We start from the raw sequence: 18,453 nt of genomic DNA, 5'->3' as shown, positions 1-18,453 counted from the left end.
CAATATTAAGAATACATAAGCTTTAAAGCTCTATATGAACAGTATATTCGTATAAGTGAATGCATAGTATAAATTACATATTGTAGGCTATATGTTGTTGGTCATTGCTGTTTTTTACATTTATATACCAACAGGAATGATATCTATGTTTTTTTAAATATTTAAAGTAAGACAATCCTGATGATTATATGGTTTTTTTTACATTACATTATTACGTCACGACTTTCAATAAGTGGATTTCAACCAACCCATAAGAAATGCCATCAGATAAGCCGATTTACAACTTGCTATAGATAAGTACAATAAAAGTGCTACGATTTTATTCACATTGTTGTATGTTATCATTACTAATGTTGCATTACTCTTTGTCCTATAAACACGCAGCAGCCCAATAGTTGTCCTGAATGGTTCCGTAGACATCAACCTATGGGAAACCCTAACAATCAGTGTAAATTGCAGCTGCAACAATTAATCCAAGAGTGTGTGTGGTGTGTGTGTGTGTGTGGGGGGGGGGGGGGAATCGGGCTGCAGGAGCCCAAATAACATGTCGCAAACAAAAGAGTTTCTCTCCTTGTAAACACGCACCCAGGCGCCTCATTACCAACAGAATGGATGATGAGCTGTCAGGTAACAAGTCTTGAGGACGCATGTCAATTTCCTTTAATGTTCTCAGCTACTTGTTAAACATAAAAGTGGGTGGGTGAGGGTATATAAGAACCCCCCTAATCTCCCAGGAGAGGAACTTCTCATTATAACCGGCACGAAACATGCGTTCAGCGGGAGCTGCGGCCGCGGCGCTGCACGCATCGCTGCTGCTGCTGCTGCTGCTGATGCTGCTGCTCGCTCGGGGGATCCACGCCAGCGGGGATGGAGTTTACAGTTTGCAGCAGCATTCCTCCGCCGGGACGGACCGATCCACCGGGTACCACCTGCCGACCTACATGATGCATCTGTACAGGAATTTCAAGTCCAACTTTTCCAGGCCCTCGGACGCCGTAGAGCCGCAGCGCGCGAGGCTGGCGGACACCGTAAAGAGCGTGATGGCAAAAAGTAAGACGCGCCTTTTTCTATTTTTTTTTATTATTGATTTTGTGGGATTGAAGTTCAACCGAGTTATGCGAAATGTATTGAAACGCTTTATTCCGAAAGGTTGCGTGAAGCCGTGGTTCAAAGTCAGATCACAGTCTGAATCACTTAAAGACACTTTTGAGAGGTTTCTTTTCTCTTTTTTTTTGAGGGCTCAAGTGCTGCTGTCAAAGCTGGGAGCCAGACGACCTCAGAGGGTTTCAATCCACATCCCGTTTAGGGGGGTTTGAAGGGGGGGGGGGGGTAACCACGCTGGGATCAGCGTGTGAAAAGGACGGGTTTCTGTCTAATTCTCAAAGCAAACCTCGTTTTTTTTCTTTCTACCTAATATAGGTGATGTTGATTAGACATCTTGCCAGACATCCCCCTATACAAATCTCTTCTTAAGTCAAATCAACAACTTCCCTTAGTTCTTTTTTTTCACACTTGACTTGATTAGATTAGAGCTCGGGACTTAATGGCACAAGCAGCCACACAGGGGACAACAGAGGGAAGGCCCTCCCTGCTGCTGAGTCTAATTTCACATCGCCGCTAGGTGTTAGAGTTACTACCTATTTGTTTGTCTGAGGATATGCAGAAGCCAGGCGAGGCAGAGGTGTGTTAAGTGATTGGTTTTCGGATCGGTGTTTGGTTTGAGCGGATGAAGGGGGCGAGGGGCGGTTTGCACTTTTGATCAAGAGTCTAGATAAATAGGCCGATGCACGGCGGTGGACAAATTTAACGTTTTAACCTTTGTTTTAATCCTTTAGATTAATTTGAACCCCGCCTGTCGGTTGAGTCACAATGAGAGGCCCCGTTACAGGTACGGGCGCAGCAGCAGAACAATGACTGGATTCTTTCTGAATGGATCCCCATCTGTACGAGCATTAATCAAGAAGTCATAATAGAAGTTATCAAAGGGGATTAGTACATTCATCATACTCCTCACAGCCCACTTTGCTGAACAAAGGAGGTGATTGGATTAAGTAACATAAACCTTAACATTGATCAATGTGGTTTATAACGATGATTGGGGGATGCACCATCGTGGATAAGTTGCAGATGTTGTTTTGAAAAATGTACATGAATATTGAGACACACAACCATGTGGCGTGCAAATGTTCCCACAGCGTACACTTTTATCAGACAATATTGACGAGTATGTCAAATGTATCTATTGAAGAAAGTAATTACAGGAAAAATTCAGTAAATCAAGTAACCAAAAAGTCAAGGTACATCACATGTACCTTGACTTGACTAAAGGCACAAAGAGCCTTTAGATTAAAATGTCAATAAAGCACAAAATAGCTTGTTATTACCAGAGATAATACAAACTTTGAAATTAAACAGTGTTTTTCAATACTATTTATTACTTAAATACCTCATCCCAGCGGAAGTCTTTGCTAAAGTGAAGAAGAAATCACTGTTCATAACTCTTGGAAATAGCATTTCACAGTTAAATAACCATTTTGCTTGTTATACTTTGCTTCTCCTGACATTCATGTGTTGGAACATTGGTGCGAGTTATAATTTGACGCCGTCCGGGTTGCCATTCCGCTAATCTTTCTCTTCCCACCAAATCAGGTCTGACGTCCAATCAGAGTCGCTGGATTGCGACCTTTGACCTCAAGGCCCTCGTAGCCGAAAAGCAGATCCAGGCGGCGGAGCTGAGAATCCGGCTTCCCCGCAGGGCCAACGCCTCCAACGTCACGGTGGCGGTGTACCACCATCACGGCCAGGCGTGCCACGCGCTGGCGGGCTGCCGGGAGCAGCAGCTGGTGGGGCTCCTCACGGAATCCTCACTGGTCACTTCGTCGCAGAGCTGGAGAGTCTTCAACATGACGGAACCCCTGCTGAGCTGGCTCAGCCGGAAGGCGGCCACGGCGAGAACTCAACAGAGGAGACGGTCGAGAAGGGGGAGAGCGGGGAAGACAAAGAGGAGCCTGCCGCTCCCGGGCCAGCCCAGGAGAGAGCAGGACGTGAGCGACCGGGCCCTGCTGGTCGTCTTCTCGCAAACCGCCTCGGATGAAAGCTCCAAGGCCAGAGCCAGCTTGCTTCACACGGCCGAACAATCCAAGTTCTTGTCGCCGGCTGAGATCAGGAGGGCCCGCGGGCCCAAGAGGCGCCGGAGCAAACGGGGCCAGATAGAGCAGCCGGCGAGGAGCCCGCAGGCCTCCAAGAGAGGGAGCGAAAACCCTCTCTGTCGCCGAGTCGAAATGCACGTGGACTTTAATCAGATTGGCTGGGGGTCCTGGATCGTCTTTCCCAAACGATATAACGCCTACCGCTGTGAGGGCTCCTGCCCCGGGCCCCTGGGGGAAGACCTGAATCCGACGAATCATGCGTACATGCAGGTTAGTGCAGCAGGTTATGTTTCTACTGTATGTTGTTGTCATGAGTGTAACTGATCCATCATCTGAGGCTCAGTCACCTCAGTGTGTGCAGCTTCATGACCTACACAGTTACCAGAATAATCACGTGTACAAATACTCGTTAGTTGTAGTTCTATAAAATACATTAATAATTAATGAATTAATAAAATACCGTAATAATTCATCTAAAAAATGTTGCCGGGGGGTTTACTTCCAGAAATGTAGTTTTTTAAGACTGCGGTTACCTTTCTAAATCTTCAGTTTGTTTGTTTTTATTTTCCAGAGTTTGCTGAAGCATTTCCACCCTGACCGCGTGACTGCGCCCTGCTGTGCCCCAACCAAAATGAGCCCGTTGAGCATGCTGTACTACGAGAACTCAGAAATGCTCCTCCGACATCACGAGAACATGATAGTGGATGAATGTGGCTGCCAGTGACAACGACGACCACCTCCAAAGACGACCTGTTTTGCTGAGCGGTGTTAAAACATGCTGCGCCAGAGCAGCCGATGGCGGAAAAAACTAAAAGAAAACACTTAGCCAAGAGGGGGAAAGCTCTTTGATATTTGTATCTATGAACTGTGAGATTTAGCTGATCTGTGTGCAGAGATGGAATCTTAATTTGCGATGGGATACCTGTTTTTTAGGGAGAACATTTTTATTTTTAGATTAACTGAAATACAAACTCACAATATCATCCGGCCTTCCAGCCTTGTGCAGATGTCACAATTTGATGTACAGCTTTATTTCCCTTTTCAATTTCATCAATGTAAACATGAAATGGCAATGTTGTTGAATATTCCAGCACTGTTTTTTATTGCACAGCACATATGTGTAACTGTAAATTGATGTATATTTATTGTAAATATTAAAGAAATTGTATTTATAAACATTTTGCAGATGCATTATTGTGTTTTTTAACTAACCAGCACTAATGGGTTATCTTATGAAGGTGCTCGGTATCAAACATCTTATGTATCTAAAAAACTTTTTTGGTTTTGGTAAGATTACTAGATTTCGCCTCATGCGGCCACAAACATGACACACTCGCAAACGTACGCACGAAACACTACAATACAATACCTACACGTGTCACTCAGATTACAGACATAGTAATGTCTTCAACTATACGATGCAAAAAGGTGGATTTTTCTAGTTTTAGAGTGTTGGAGCCCCATCAAAGTACGGCATTGTATAGAGGAATATCCAGAAAATACTGTCCAGTGGCAGTTTTAGTTGTAACAATGACAAACTATTCACCTGAAGCCAGAGAGAGCTCATTGTATTCAGATGCTTTAAAAATACAGACTAACCAGGAATTTGCCAGAGTCATGACCAGTACACAACCTGGGAATAGTTGGCCAGGAGTCAGAGGTAAGACAACAATTAACTTAATGAAAATATGTCTATGGGAAGAGTTTTCATTTATAATATTATATAAGTTAGATATTCAGAGTAAATGAGCATGGCCGGGGAAATAACGATGCGCTCAGTCTCAGTGCAAAATATTCTAATTTTAAAGAGCAGGACAGGTTTGAAGATGGTGACCCAACATTGACAGACTGAAAAAAAAAATCCTAAAATAATCCTAATAAGTATTACTTCTTCACACGTTGAATAACTGCTTTTTTTTTACTGCTAATTGTAGTTCATTTCGGCTACGGTTACGTCGTCGGCAACTTGAGAGCGCAGTAGTGACGCTCGTGAATTGAAGCATTTCCTAGCATTGTGTTTGCTAACGTTAGCATAGTCTTTACTTAGCGTTACTAACTGTCGCATTGGACAACGACGTCTAAAACGGGTGTTAAACGTTACTGAATGGGGTGTTGCTAATCCCACTTGTCTTATGAATACACAGCCATTCGGGTGAACTGCCATCTGCGGGGCTAAAAATACACACTCACAAAATTAGGCTGCGGTGGAGCTTCTGTAGCTAACGCTAGCTAACTGGCAGCTGTCAGGCTCTGTAACTAGCTTCTAGTTTAACTGGGTAAGTGTCTTCCTGACGTGGTTTAAATGAAACAGTGCTATATTGAAATCATTACCGTGTGTATCAGTCTTTCTTTTCAGTGCCAAAGCTGATTTATTATTGAGTTATGCTTCACGAAACTCTTGTAGAGGAAGGACATGTGTTCTTGTAGTGGCGTTACCCAGCGACACGTTGGAAAACGTTAAGTAAAGTTAACCAGACGCAACATTGAATTAACGTGATTTGTGAAGAACTGGTGTTGACGTCACTTAAATATCTTGGTCATTTTTTATCACGACTCGCATTGATTGACTTCCAGTGAACTGACTTGTATTGAATGTTGTACTTTTTACCATACGTTTATTAGACAGTTTTTTTACTTTGCAGATTTATATTATTTAAACAAAATATGAATCACGAATCATGTATGAATATTATTATAAGTTAAGCCTCTCAGCAGCATATAAATTCATGCAAAATTAAAGGGTTGTACATAGTCATTTTTCAAATGTATAATCCAATAAAACCATGTATATTATCGTTAATTGGTCATCCTGCATTAAAAGTTTTCAGTATACTTATTTTTCTTGTTTTGAGGCCAATACATTTGAAATATTGATTTATTTCCCCATCTGCTTTTATTTCTTATTACCTCTATGTGTTCTGTCAACTGATCCTAACGCATAAGAATCCTCACCATTTGGGCCTTTTAAAAAAAAGATCAATCTTAATGTACCTATTTCCCTTTGCTGTTAATTTTACAACAAACGGAAATAAGTCATCCAATATTCATTTCAGTGATAAATGAGACCATATAAGTTTAGTAACTGTATGAAGATAGATACGCATTGATTATTATACTGTAATTTTTAGGTACTGTAATTGATACTTGTCTTACATCTCGTGTATAAAACAGGTAAATGTGTCGTGCCATGTAACGTTTTCTTTGGGAACGATCACAACAGAATAATGGCCGAGGCAGTCGCAAATGTGGCCCGGAGGGTGAATGCAACCGTAGAGGAGGGCAGTGACACACTGGGTAAGATCTCATGTTCTCTCTTCCTCGTTCTGCTGAATGAAAAGCCCTAAATCCAATAATCTGGTAGACCTGCAGGTGGTGGCAGAAGCTAACATCTGTCTTTACAAATAACATTAAATCTCAAAAGTGTAAATGTTAATTATGGAAGATGCGTTAAAGCTTCATAATCTTAATAACCACCTTATTTTCTCTTCTCCGTCAGACCTGTCAAACTGCAAGCTCATTTCCTTCCCAGACGGTGTGTTTAAGGTCCTCAGGAGTGTTTCGGACAACATCCGCGTTATCACACTGGCTGACAATGAGATGAAGTCCATTTCCAGCAAACTATTTTCAACCTTCACTCAGCTGAGAGGTTGTGAATAAGACACTGCAGCTGTTTTAATCGCTGAATAATCTCTTAGAAAAGACAGAGTTGTTTTACGTCGTTCACCCCTCTATTCACGCCTGTCTTATTGCAGAACTCGACCTGCGAGGAAACGTTCTCACCAAACTGCCTGCCAGCGTGGGAGAAATGGAGCATTTAACCTGCATCAATCTGGCGAATAACAGCTTCTCCGTCTTCCCTGACAAGTTGACTGAAATAGCCACGCTGGAGAGGATTAACCTGCAGGGAAATGGCATCACAGGTGATAACGATACACCACCATTAAGGGGTTGTATTTTGTTAAACGCCTTGAGCTGGAGTTGACTCTCTCATTCTCATTTTGTCCCTCAGAAATACCAGTGGAGAAGTTGACTGACATGCGAGCACTGAAGTGGCTCAACGTGAAGTCGAACCCGTTGGACTCAAACACTCAGTCGGCTCTGCAGTCTCTGCACGGTTTTGAAACAGAGTGCTAATATTCACCCACCCGTGGGCTGCATGCTGTGTGCCTTTTTAGCTATTTCAGTTGGATGCTTCGGTGTGCCCGAGAGATAAGGGAAAAATACTTGAACATATCGAACTAAAGATGTCAGAATGGTTTACAAGAAACAAGGAGAACGCAGGTGTTTATTAAAGATAAACCTCTCTTTTTTTTAAGGTTTGCAGTTCTGCTCATGAATTTACCCCGCAGCCTCTACTTTGTACTATTTATGAACTACAAAGCGATGCAATCAACCCGTTTATACACCATTCGATTTATAGATGAATAATGTCGTATTTATTCCTTTTTATTGTGTAACATTTTTTTTTTTCAATTAAAGATTATGCACTTGAAACAATAGTTTTTAACTGGGTGACGGTTTCTGTTATTTATGTCAGAAAAAATAACTTTCTGAATAACTTTTTCTTAGTTCTAACAGTTGAAAACAAGCTAATCATCACATTTGAGAAGTTTGGACAGGTGCATGTTTGGCTTTTGTTCAATTTGTAATTGCTTATTAAACGGCTACAAATGTTTCTGTTGAAGTAGTTGGAGAATTGTTTCAACCCGAGTTATCGATGTTCACATTCACAACCAGAGAAGACAAACATGGTTTAAGATTCCTAGTTAGGCCAACAATTTGGTTAAAGGATAGAAACTTTACTTCATCACATATGCTGATGTGAAACAGCAGACTGTTAAACCATAAGGAACGCGTTCTCCTCTTATTCATCTAAATACTCGTATCACTAGTTTCTAGCAGGAGGCCCCTCAGAGACTCTATTTATTCAGGTTACATTGGAACTCCTTCAACCTCCATCTGCAGGTGACAGACAGATCCGCAGTATTAAGTGGTTCGCTCAGGCCTTTCAAGAATTCTTTAAATAGCAACACTGCAGAGTCGATCACCTTTAAGCTGATGTTTGGGTTCCCCGTGTTGAGCCTTTGTGACAAATCCACCACAGAGAGGCAGAAAGAGCGAGGTGGTGTTATGGGATGTGAGGGCTTCACACACGAGCAAAACCTTCTTATGTGAGTGAAGCTTTTTAGAATTGAATGGAGTCTCGATGCCGTCGGGTCTAGAGGAATATTCAGCGCAGAGGCTCACGGAGTCACATGACTCCTCTGCTTGCCCGGGCCGTGACCTTGTGTCGTGCACCGCGCTGCCGTCAGACCCCCTGGGCTTTAACCATCTATAAACCAGAGGAAAACTACACACGGTTCACTTTTTTTTGATTAGTGGGATGTTGTAGTGGGACGAATATTGCTTAACGCAGGCAGCGTTTTTGTCAATAAATTACACTTTGTATGTTTTTTTAGCTTAAATACAATACATTTCTCCAAATAATCAGGTCCTTGTTAATCAGTTGATTTAATAAACTACTCTCAAAGACTATTTTCATTACAATTTTATCATGACATTGTGGTACTTTAGTTATTTGTTTAACTGATAATGGCATCAACAACTGGTCAGATATAATACAATACGTTATATATAATATAATGCATAATATAATTTTATATTCTTGCTGTAGTAGTTTTGCATATTTTCATAGTTTATTATAGTATATTCTATAGTATAATATATTACAATATTATATGTTGTTCTGTACATTGTTTAGTTTATGTATATATATGTTAAATTGTGTTTTAATCAACGTAATTAAACACCATACTCTAATTTACATTTCCAATATTAAGAAGCGTGGCAAACTCCATTAGAAACCATTAATTACCCATAACATCAACCACGCCACCTGTCTTTAGAGAGGAAAACGGGTCATGTTGTAAAAATAGGCCCACAATGTTACGTTGTCAAATGGTGACAGAAGTCACGGCCTGAGCACTAATCCCCGCGCGTTAATTGGTTTACGGCTCCATCTGTTTTGGTTCTGACTCCCAACAGCCACAGTCTCCAAACGCAAACAGGGCAAAGAAACTCCACATTCGGGCCGCGGCTCGTGGGCCTCACGGATGACAGGTCGAGGGTTGCAAACAGACCACATGGGAGCTAAGCACTCAGCACTCACTGCGCATGCCTGCTCCACCCCCCCTGTGTCCCTGTCTCTGGACGCCTGTCAGTCAGGCGCGTCTTAGTGCTCCTGTATAAGCCCACAGTGGGAGAGCTTGACGGCAGCACCAGACATGAGCGTTACCACGGAGGAGAGGGGCAGGCCGAACACCAGGGACCACCGGCTGTATTTCAGTGAGTGCTGCTCTTTGGGGGCGACTGGTGTTTTTGGGGATAATTTGACTGTATTAGTTGCGTGATTGACAAGTACTCTTACAGCTTTTTGAGGTAAAGCTCACACTTTTTAGTCCCTCGAAGGGGAACGTTTTTATAAGACTTAACATTGCTTTGTTGTTGTTTTTCACAGAAAACTCGGAGGGCAAATACATCTCTCCGTTCCACGACATACCCATCTACGCAAACGAAGCAGAGGTCAGGTCCACGTGACACGCCTGTTGCTGTTACACTTGTTGCTGGGGCTGCGATGTATACATGTTCAGAAAAATACACCGATGGCTTAATCATTCACCTCGGGTGACTAATATGACTCCGGTCCTTGTTGCTGTTTTGGCTTCAGAAAAGAGAAGACAGACCAATGAGATGGAGTCAACCGTTCCGCAGTGGTGTACAGATGTTGAGACCCCTGGGCGCCATAGTTACTGGGCCGCCTTAACTGACCCTTTAGGATCCGAGCTTCAGTTGAGACACAGATAGATATCGTAAAATCCCTTATGAAAAAACGATTGTGTTTATAAATCTGGATAGTCTTCCATGTTTTACTCACTGTATACGTGAGAGAAAAATGTGAAGATAATTAACCGTTGGCATTTCCGTTCATCTTGCAGAATATTTTTCACGCAGTTGTGGAGGTTCCGAGATGGACAAATGCAAAGATGGAGGTATATGTAATATAAATGGATGTATTTGAAAAGTATCCCTCTATAGATGTATTATGTTGATGTATCTTTCCTTATATTCATTTCATAGATGTATGTATATGTTAGGTTAAATCTGATCTTCTGTCACAGACATGGTTACTTTTTAGTCCAGGTTCCACACACAATGATGACTTTGTGATGTTTTTATTGTTACTAGCTTGTTAGAAGTGTTACACTTAATGTTGCTTCAGTAAAATAGACTTTTTACTAATAACGATAACTAACAATGCGAGTCGGTGCTTCCTTCCATTTTTTTACTTTGTTGAACTTATCGTCTTTTGGCCCGTCTGTTTGTCAGATTGCCACCAAAGATCCTCTGAATCCTCTGAAACAAGATATAAAGAAGGGGAACCTCCGTTACGTGGCCAATGTGTTTCCTCACAAAGGCTACATCTGGAATTATGGAGCTATTCCACAGGTACATTCCATAAACAACACTCAAACAAAGAGGGGAAACCGACTGTGTTCCTGCTCCATCAAACACAAGCTTTCTGCTTTCACAGACATGGGAGGACCCAAACCACAAGGACAGCGACACGGGTTGCTGTGGAGACAATGACCCTATCGATATATGTGACATAGGAAATAAGGTGACCGGCAGCTTGGGGGAAACTGATTTAAGCTCAACTGTTTGCAGCTTCTTTTTTTTTTTTTAAATGTCTTTGGCACTTTCAGGTGTGCTCCCGAGGAGAAATAATCAAAGTGAAGGTGTTGGGAACTCTGGCTTTGATCGATGAGGGTGAAACAGACTGGAAGGTCATTGTGATCAATACCGAGGACCCCGAAGCCGCCGGCTTCAACGGTATGAAACGCACCGCATTAGGGGAAGAAAAAATAATCTGAAATCAGTCACACAAGCTATTTGTGATTTGTTGCAGACATCGATGATGTAAGGCGGCTCAAGCCGGGATACCTGGAAGCGACTGTTGATTGGTTCAAAAGATACAAAATCCCAGACGGGAAACCGGAAAACCAGTTTGCTTTCAACGGAGAGTTCAAGGACAGGGTACACTTTTTAAACTTGGATTGACAGGATTAGTGCTGTGCTTTACAAATGTCAGGACATGTTGTTAAGATCCGTAGATTAAACAGTATCCCTGAATTTCCCCGTTTGTATTCAAACTGATAAACAACTAAGATATTAAGACAATTTTTAATTAAAAAACAATTAAAGTAATAAAATATTTTTAGAGATAAGATTGCAGGGAACATTTTTTTTAATTTGTCTTTTCCAGGACTTTGCCATTAAAACCATAAAGAGCACCAACGAGTTTTGGAAGGCGCTGATTTCCAAGAGGACCGATGCTGGCGAGTTGAATTGGTGAGTTGAATTATCCAGACAGCAAATATTTCTTGTCATAACATCCACAAGATGATTATCAAGAGCCGTGTGCAGATCACAAACTGTACTGTATAGTTATTGGACTGTTTACTGAGGATAAATCAGTGAGACTGTATGAATACATGCATACTACTAATACTAATACTTTCTGAAAACATTTCCTTTTGTTTCATCTCCTCCTTCTATCAGCATGAACACCAGTGTCTCAGAGAGTCCGTTCTGCTGCTCCGCTGGAGACGCACAAGCTGTGGTTGAGTCTGTAAGTATGTCTTACTTACAGACACACCTCAGACCAAAGGGGAGGATCAATAGTGACAGAAGACACTAATGAGACCAACAATTCCCTCATGTATCTGTTGAGAAAAGAATAACATCAATAACTTTTTTGCAGGCAAGTGCTTTTGGAGCCGAAGATCCAATTCCAAGTTCGGGTCGGTGTTTTTTTTTATATTTATTGGTTTTATTGCAGCTACTCTGTATTTACTCTAGGAAATTAAAAAACACTTTCTTTTGTTTCTCAGTCGATACATGGTTCTACTATGAGAAGTAGGAGGATAAATCCTCGGCGGAAAACGTCCTTCACATCTTGTTCCTTCCGTCTGGTTTCAACACATCAGAGCACCACACAAACTGGGATGGATTGGAGTCAGCTAAATGACATGTAATGTAATGTTGCATTTAGTTGATTCTCTGTTTACACAGGTCATGTCTGATGCTGTCTAAATCTGCTTGTTGTGTGATTGTGGCATAGTACATTTAAGACATAGTCACCTATAAGAAACATGACAATAAACTACTCTAAACCCAGGTCTATATGGTATTGTATTGATTTTATTGCCAAGAATATATATTGTCATCACATGAAAATGAAAATGTGTTTACGTTCAGAATGTTAAGTTAATAATGGTGTACTATTGGAAATATTTTGGAGAAAATATTTTAATAAAGCCACGTAACCTGTTTTGGTGCGGTAGTTGTAGTGTTTTCCTTTAATCCACCTCAGTTGATTAACCAGTAATACCAGTAACAGTATAATTTTGCAAGTTATCATGACAGCTTTAAGTATTTGTTGTTTATTCCTCCTAGCTTTTTTTCCATTCACTCAGGAATCAGGATCAGGAAACATTTATTGCCACTCAATATACATGCAAATGATTGTTGTATGTTTGTTTAAAAAAAACGGTTGAAACCAGAGTTTAAAAAAACATCAACCAAAAGAGTTTTAGGGCAGAAAAACACAAAGCTGCGGACCCTTTGGTAGATCCCCTGCTCAGCCAAAGACTGATGAGGGCGCTACTGCGTCACAGTGCAAAAGAAACATGGAATTCTAACACGCGAAGAAGAAGACGAAGAAGCGGATGTCTGATTGACTGTTTCCAAGGAGACCACCGATACTGCTGTATACGCCGGGCTGCTGGTAAGGGCTGAGGGGTAAGTACGCTGACGTTAGTGTTGGAAAACAATTCTGACGTAAATTCGATCAAATGTATAGCGCTGTTGACTGCGGCTCATAATACATTCGCGCACAATCGTTTTTGTTTCCCTGACGCGGATGTGATCGGACTAGAAAGTTCCAGAGGGTTAAGGTTTTAAGCTAATATGCTAATGCTAACTAGCTTTAAAAAAGCGTCATCTAACGTTATGTCTGTCCATGAGCACATTGGTACAAGCTAAACGCAGACAGTCACTCGACTACAATTGCTTTTGTGTTCTTGGTTTTACACTGTTGACATGACTGTTATTTCACTTAATTATATAACGTTAGCAACATTTTGCGTTGTTACATAGGAAATTTAGCTAGCTGACGTTAGCTGCCTACAACGGTCATCACAAATATTAGCGTTTGGAGTTCGATCCAACAGTTAAATGCTGGGGGACTTTTGAAGATTACATTTGACTTAACATTAATGGTAACCGGCCACCTCCTGCGCGTGGGTACAGTTGTGCGATGACATGCCACGTCTACCGAGTCCATGATAACAACACCAGTGTGATGTAACTTAATGTTAAGCAATGATAGACCTTCATCGGGGCAGGCACGTTGGCTCGTCAAAGGTCAATCAAACGTAGATAACAATGGCTAAATTCCATCAAGTGTCTCAGTCAGCGAGGCAGCGAGGCAACATGCCCCCCAGGACCCTAAAACCAGCTCACCTCCATGGATTGGGGGGTGGATTTGTTTCTGATGTTATATATTCCACCTGGTGATTTTCCTGACAAAATTTCTTCTGTGTTCTATTGGTCTGTAAATGCTACACTACCTCATTTAAATATTAACACTCCTTCTATAAGCAGACCAATCTTATGACACATTATCGATGGGTATTTCAAATACTTTGTCCAGCTTTCTTACTTATAGTACAGAGCGGAGCAAAAATAATGCAATGCCAAGACAAGCATTTCTCGTTTCTGGCCACTCAAGGCAGTTTAATGTGACGGTAATGTGACTTCTTTTTGGTTTCAGTCAAAGAACGTCAAGATGTCTTTTTTATTCGACTGGATCTACAAGGGCTTTAGTAGTGTTTTACAGTTCTTAGGTAAGTGCTGAGTGTGTTTTTGACAGATTTATATGAGGTCTGCTGTTGCTCCCTTTGAGGAATAGTACTTTATGGTATTAAATTATTGACTTAAACTAATCAGTGTGTATGGGAAATAAACAAAAGCCTACAACCATAGAGCATGAAATGTTCAGGGATTGTTATCATATTTGTTCTTTTCCTCATCAGGGACTAAGCAGGACCTGGATTCTGCCCACAGAATTTGAAGGTCATTTCTGATTCACTTGTGAAATCTATCTTCCAGGTCTGTACAAAAAGTCCGGGAAGCTGGTTTTCCTGGGCCTGGACAATGCCGGTAAAACAACGCTCCTACACATGTTAAAAGATGACCGACTTGGCCAACATGTGCCGACGCTGCATCCAAGTAAGGAAAGATTGAGATGGTAGTCAGATGCAAGTTGACATGAGTTCTCTACAATTACCAGCTGTGCTGTTCTCCCTGTGCAGGCCAATCCTCAGTAGTAATAGAGAACTTATTTTCTTTTTCTTCTCAAAGCTTCAGAAGAGCTCTCAATTGGTGGAATGACATTTACTACATTTGATCTAGGGGGTCATGTACAAGGTAAGATCTTTCTCAATTTTAATATAGATATATTTGTCTGTAGACCTGCAGACCTACGTCATAACTAAGTGGATGTGTACACTACATTTTTAGGCCGTTATTTTTAACACCAGAAGTGGTTGTTTTCAAAGTTGTTCACAAATTCTGCGATGAAAGATCAACAATTGCAAGAGAGAGAGAGAGGGTTGGCACAGGAATTAGTATTACAGTTACCGGCAATTACTTCTAACAAAAAAGCATGAGATTACTCAGTCTTGTCAATTTGCCCCAGATTGCCTTCACTGTCAATAATCTTTACTAACATGAAAAACATTATGGGGAAAACAGAAAAGGGTGGAGTTCCCAGGGCTGCCACATGATGTCTCTGTGACCGTTGACATATAACAAGCATTTCAAATAAGGTCAGATTGAACCACTGAGTCTATAACATTGATCCCTTTTGAATGGATTTTGTAGAGGTGATGCATGAACATTCATATATAAAATGGATGAAAAAGTACATTTTGCATGAATTATCTGGACCTGGCTGCAAAGAGACACACAATGCACAAATTGTTTTCTCTTTGCGGACAGCTCGGCGAGTGTGGAAGAACTACCTGCCGGCTGTGAATGGAGTGGTCTTCCTTGTGGACTGTGCGGACCACGACAGACTCTTAGAATCCAAGACTGAACTGGATGTAAGTTCAAACATCGCAGCAATAAGTGTTTCCAAGCAGCCGTTGACTGTAGATAATAAAGACTGTGCTGTTGTGGTATTTGCAGGCTCTTTTAGGAGACGAGACCATAGCCAATGTACCGGTGTTGGTGTTGGGTAATAAAATTGACCGCAATGAGGCCATCAGCGAAGGAGGCCTCAGAGGAGCTTTTGCTCTAGACGCTCAAGTTACCGGAAAGGTAGGCGTGGCTTAGACCCCGTCTTTGAACTCACAAAAAAATAACACAATATCTCCATCTGTGTGCAATAGGCGGTATCCTCATCCGCCTCTTTTTGCTCTCGACAGGGAAACGTGTCTTTGAAGGATCTGAACGGCCGGCCGCTGGAGATTTTCATGTGCAGCGTGTTGAAAAAACAAGGCTACGGGGAAGGGTTCCGATGGTTATCTCAGTACATCGACTGACACAACTGGAGCTGAACCAGCAGGGATTTTCTTGACACATCTTCACGAGAGCGTGGCAAAGACTCTTTGCCTCTTTGCCGGTGTCAGTCAGCCCAAATTTCGAAATACAAGAGCGTATCAAGAGCATATTCTTTAAAATACTTTATTCGGGATTTGAAGGTTTCTATGCAAACTTTTAAAGTGGTTCATAGTGAACTGGCCCGCCTGGGTGATTAATGTGGGAATTAATTCAGTTGTATAATTCCATGCTATGTTATTAGGTTACATCACACCTAATTACAATACACAGTCCGACATGCATTATGCAAGAATGTAGATGCGTATATCAGTGTTGCATTATTTAATACGGAATAGACCAACTGTTGTAGTTATCTTCATTAGGAAGCGAGTGTTGGAAATTAAGAACTCTAGAGGGATTGTGTTGGCTAGTTTCATGTACGTCTGACGTGATATTAACATAACTGAATACAGAAGATTCATTTGAGTTCGTTTAATCTAATGATACGGAGCCACTGCCTTCAAAGCGTGTAGCCAAAGATGTGTGCTCATCACTTTGGGATTAGCAGGAAGAGAGATTGGACTTCAACAAAAGCTATCTTCCGTGCTGAGCACTGAGCCAAAACAACATCAAGTCCCCTCTAGAAGCAAACGAGCAGAAGAGACGGCAGGTCCCACTAGTGAAGGCAACGGGGACGAGCTAACTGAGTCAAGCGAAACAGCTCACTGATGTTGCAAATAATTGGCTTATCAAGTTCAGTGTCTCGAAGGAATTGGCATGTTTAATTTTTTGCTCTTTTGTACACACGCGTCAAACCAAAGTGACGTTACAGTTGCGGTGAAGGCAGCTATCTTTGAGGAGTGTTGGACTGAAATACGTCTTATCTTTGACTTTGGGCTGTCAGCACAGAACTCGTAGATAAGACGTCCACACGGGACTGTCATGACGTTCAATGGCTGCCCTCGCTTTATTATATCAATGTCCGTAGTAACTTAATTCTCCTTAAAATGTTGGTAAGCAATAAAATAGAATGACCAACTATAAGGTTTCCGAGACGATCTTACTCCTCTGTATTTGAGAGCAAGACGGATTTCTGTAGTTCTGAACCTGTTAATTTAACCAGCTAATTTTTTTTTTGTTATTTAATCTAATCGCATCTATAGCCTAAACAATCAATGTGCATGAAATCAGCATGGAGGCAGTGGAACAGGGTTGAAGCGCTGCAGTTTATGCACTTTTTGACTATTTGAAAAAGATATGAGAGTGCACTTGCGAATATTAACATGCTGACCCCGTAGATTATTATTCAAACCTTATTCTGGGTGTTTGGGTCCGTACACGTAAAACATTTTTAAAACAACCTGGTAAAGATTTGATGCTTATCACGAGGAGCTGTAAATAGATCATAGTGAAGTGAAACATTTGATCATTGTACCCCACTTATTATTTACAGCATACCATGTTTACAGACCAACATTCTACCCATTAAAAGAGGCAGCGAGGTTTGTGACTGAGATAAAAGTGAACATACATGAGAAATAGATTTTTTTATAGGGAATATTGAGCATTTACTGAGGTACAGAACACATGAAAACAAACCAACTTCCCCTTTGAACAGTGTTGCTTACCAGTGGCCAAACTCCTCTAAATGATGTATAATACAGATGTAAATGTTTGTACAGTTACTGCCTATAAGCCGACACTAATAAAGTACGGAAATTGTTTATAGCGGATTATAATATAATTCATATTTGCAGCGATTATTTGTGCAAATACTTTCAACTTGAATGACATCATGCTGACATACGGTTCTATCCATGTGAGGATGTAATAAAAACAACTGTGTTTTTTGGACTCAACTGACTAAATGATTTGTTATTTTTGTCACCTTTTTTCACACATCACAAATCTGTGCCGTTGTGGATTATTGAAATATACCTTGTAATTACAGTGATACACTATTCATTTGGAGTATTCAATTTTTGTGTTTTGGCACATCACTGAGATGTTCCTTTCATTGTCAAACAAAATCTGTAATTGCTTTAACCACCAGGCTTAATTGTTGCGATTGCTGAAGTGTAATATCAGCAAACTACAGCTATGGCTATGGATTGTGTTAGGCTGCTTTTATGGCTTTTCAACACCCAGCAAGAGAGGAGAAGTGACTCACTGCCCCAACCACTGGCTGCCTGTCAAAGTCTGATTTTAATGACTTAATTATTTCTTTTAAGAAATCTAATACCGGACTTCAAGTAGCGGGCGGAGGAGATTCCTTCTGTGCACTTTTTGTTCACATTGTGGTCAATTAGAACATTTGACAACCACTGCAGTAATTTGTTCTTTTAGCATGAGGTGGCAGATGAGCACCAGAATATTTCAAACAAATTTCCCTGTGCTTGTCAGAATCAGCTGAATGGAGCCTTTGCAGTTAACAGCTGCTTGTCTTTATTCCACTGCAGGCCGGGTAGATGATGAAATATTCTTTATTTAATGCCGTGTTATACATTATCACACGTAGTTGCAGGCTGTAACCGGCCAGATCTGTAAATAGCTTCAGTAATTGGTGCTTTGCACACCAGGTGGAGGACTCTAAAGGTCATGAGAAAGTTGTTGTGTGCTCCCAAGAAATTCATCTTTC

General features: G+C 41.2%; 4 protein-coding genes across 9 annotated transcripts; all 4 read left to right on the top strand.

Moving 5' to 3' along the window:
* Positions 1 to 767: 767 nt before the first annotated feature.
* Positions 768 to 4,322, top strand: ndr2 (nodal-related 2). Its single transcript, XM_040175724.2, has 3 exons — positions 768 to 1,050; positions 2,650 to 3,419; positions 3,721 to 4,322. The coding sequence occupies exons 1-3, from the start codon at positions 768 to 770 to the stop codon at positions 3,871 to 3,873; spliced, it is 1,206 nt and encodes a 401-aa protein (XP_040031658.2). The 3' UTR covers positions 3,874 to 4,322.
* A 372-nt stretch (positions 4,323 to 4,694) lies between these two features.
* lrrc20 (leucine rich repeat containing 20) lies at positions 4,695 to 7,824 on the top strand. 6 transcript variants are annotated; one of them, XM_040175728.2, is made up of 5 exons: positions 4,695 to 4,809; positions 6,321 to 6,443; positions 6,646 to 6,795; positions 6,902 to 7,069; positions 7,159 to 7,824. In XM_040175728.2, exons 1-5 carry the CDS (start codon positions 4,767 to 4,769, stop codon positions 7,281 to 7,283), a joined length of 609 nt encoding a protein of 202 aa, XP_040031662.2. In that variant the 5' UTR covers positions 4,695 to 4,766; the 3' UTR covers positions 7,284 to 7,824. The 6 variants fall into 6 exon arrangements, with proteins under 6 accessions (XP_040031662.2, XP_040031667.1, XP_077959543.1 ...); XM_040175733.2 differs by having other exon boundaries at positions 4,698 to 4,809; positions 6,370 to 6,443; XM_078103417.1 differs by having other exon boundaries at positions 4,749 to 4,810; positions 6,356 to 6,443.
* A 1,335-nt stretch (positions 7,825 to 9,159) lies between these two features.
* On the top strand, positions 9,160 to 12,387 carry ppa1a (inorganic pyrophosphatase 1a). Its single transcript, XM_040176587.2, has 11 exons — positions 9,160 to 9,494; positions 9,667 to 9,731; positions 10,145 to 10,198; positions 10,536 to 10,655; positions 10,741 to 10,827; positions 10,913 to 11,039; positions 11,116 to 11,243; positions 11,473 to 11,558; positions 11,769 to 11,838; positions 11,971 to 12,010; positions 12,101 to 12,387. Exons 1-11 carry the CDS (start codon positions 9,434 to 9,436, stop codon positions 12,127 to 12,129), a joined length of 867 nt encoding a protein of 288 aa, XP_040032521.1. The 5' UTR covers positions 9,160 to 9,433; the 3' UTR covers positions 12,130 to 12,387.
* Positions 12,388 to 12,770: 383 nt separating this feature from the next.
* On the top strand, positions 12,771 to 17,674 carry sar1aa (secretion associated, Ras related GTPase 1Aa). The gene is made up of 7 exons (XM_040176588.2): positions 12,771 to 13,010; positions 14,044 to 14,116; positions 14,382 to 14,501; positions 14,634 to 14,699; positions 15,273 to 15,376; positions 15,462 to 15,593; positions 15,701 to 17,674. Exons 2-7 carry the CDS (start codon positions 14,059 to 14,061, stop codon positions 15,815 to 15,817), a joined length of 597 nt encoding a protein of 198 aa, XP_040032522.1. The 5' UTR covers positions 12,771 to 13,010; positions 14,044 to 14,058; the 3' UTR covers positions 15,818 to 17,674.
* Positions 17,675 to 18,453: the final 779 nt, after the last annotated feature.

The sequence above is a fragment of the Gasterosteus aculeatus genome, chromosome 5 (genome assembly GCF_964276395.1).
Source record: "Gasterosteus aculeatus chromosome 5, fGasAcu3.hap1.1, whole genome shotgun sequence".
In the NCBI taxonomy this organism is placed as follows: domain Eukaryota; kingdom Metazoa; phylum Chordata; class Actinopteri; order Perciformes; family Gasterosteidae; genus Gasterosteus; species Gasterosteus aculeatus.
Note: the sequence above shows the minus strand (reverse complement) of the source record. Positions and strands in the feature narration are given on the sequence as shown.

Excerpts from the sequence above, each read along its gene's own strand:
- ndr2 (XM_040175724.2), top strand. The coding sequence starts at position 768 with ATGCGTTCAGCGGGAGCTGCGGCCGCGGCGCTGCACGCATCGCTGCTG. Across the intron at positions 1,051-2,649 it reads AAAGAGCGTGATGGCAAAAA|GTCTGACGTCCAATCAGAGT; the intron begins GTAAGACGCGCC and ends CCACCAAATCAG. Across the intron at positions 3,420-3,720 it reads CGAATCATGCGTACATGCAG|AGTTTGCTGAAGCATTTCCA; the intron begins GTTAGTGCAGCA and ends TTTATTTTCCAG.
- lrrc20 (XM_040175728.2), top strand. The coding sequence starts at position 4,767 with ATGACCAGTACACAACCTGGGAATAGTTGGCCAGGAGTCAGAG. Across the intron at positions 6,444-6,645 it reads GGAGGGCAGTGACACACTGG|ACCTGTCAAACTGCAAGCTC; the intron begins GTAAGATCTCAT and ends CTTCTCCGTCAG. Across the intron at positions 7,070-7,158 it reads GCAGGGAAATGGCATCACAG|AAATACCAGTGGAGAAGTTG; the intron begins GTGATAACGATA and ends TTTGTCCCTCAG.
- ppa1a (XM_040176587.2), top strand. The coding sequence starts at position 9,434 with ATGAGCGTTACCACGGAGGAGAGGGGCAGGCCGAACACCAGGGACCAC. Across the intron at positions 10,199-10,535 it reads GGACAAATGCAAAGATGGAG|ATTGCCACCAAAGATCCTCT; the intron begins GTATATGTAATA and ends TCTGTTTGTCAG. Across the intron at positions 11,559-11,768 it reads GATGCTGGCGAGTTGAATTG|CATGAACACCAGTGTCTCAG; the intron begins GTGAGTTGAATT and ends TCCTTCTATCAG.
- sar1aa (XM_040176588.2), top strand. The coding sequence starts at position 14,059 with ATGTCTTTTTTATTCGACTGGATCTACAAGGGCTTTAGTAGTGTTTTA. Across the intron at positions 14,117-14,381 it reads TAGTGTTTTACAGTTCTTAG|GTCTGTACAAAAAGTCCGGG; the intron begins GTAAGTGCTGAG and ends TCTATCTTCCAG. Across the intron at positions 14,502-14,633 it reads TGTGCCGACGCTGCATCCAA|CTTCAGAAGAGCTCTCAATT; the intron begins GTAAGGAAAGAT and ends TTCTTCTCAAAG.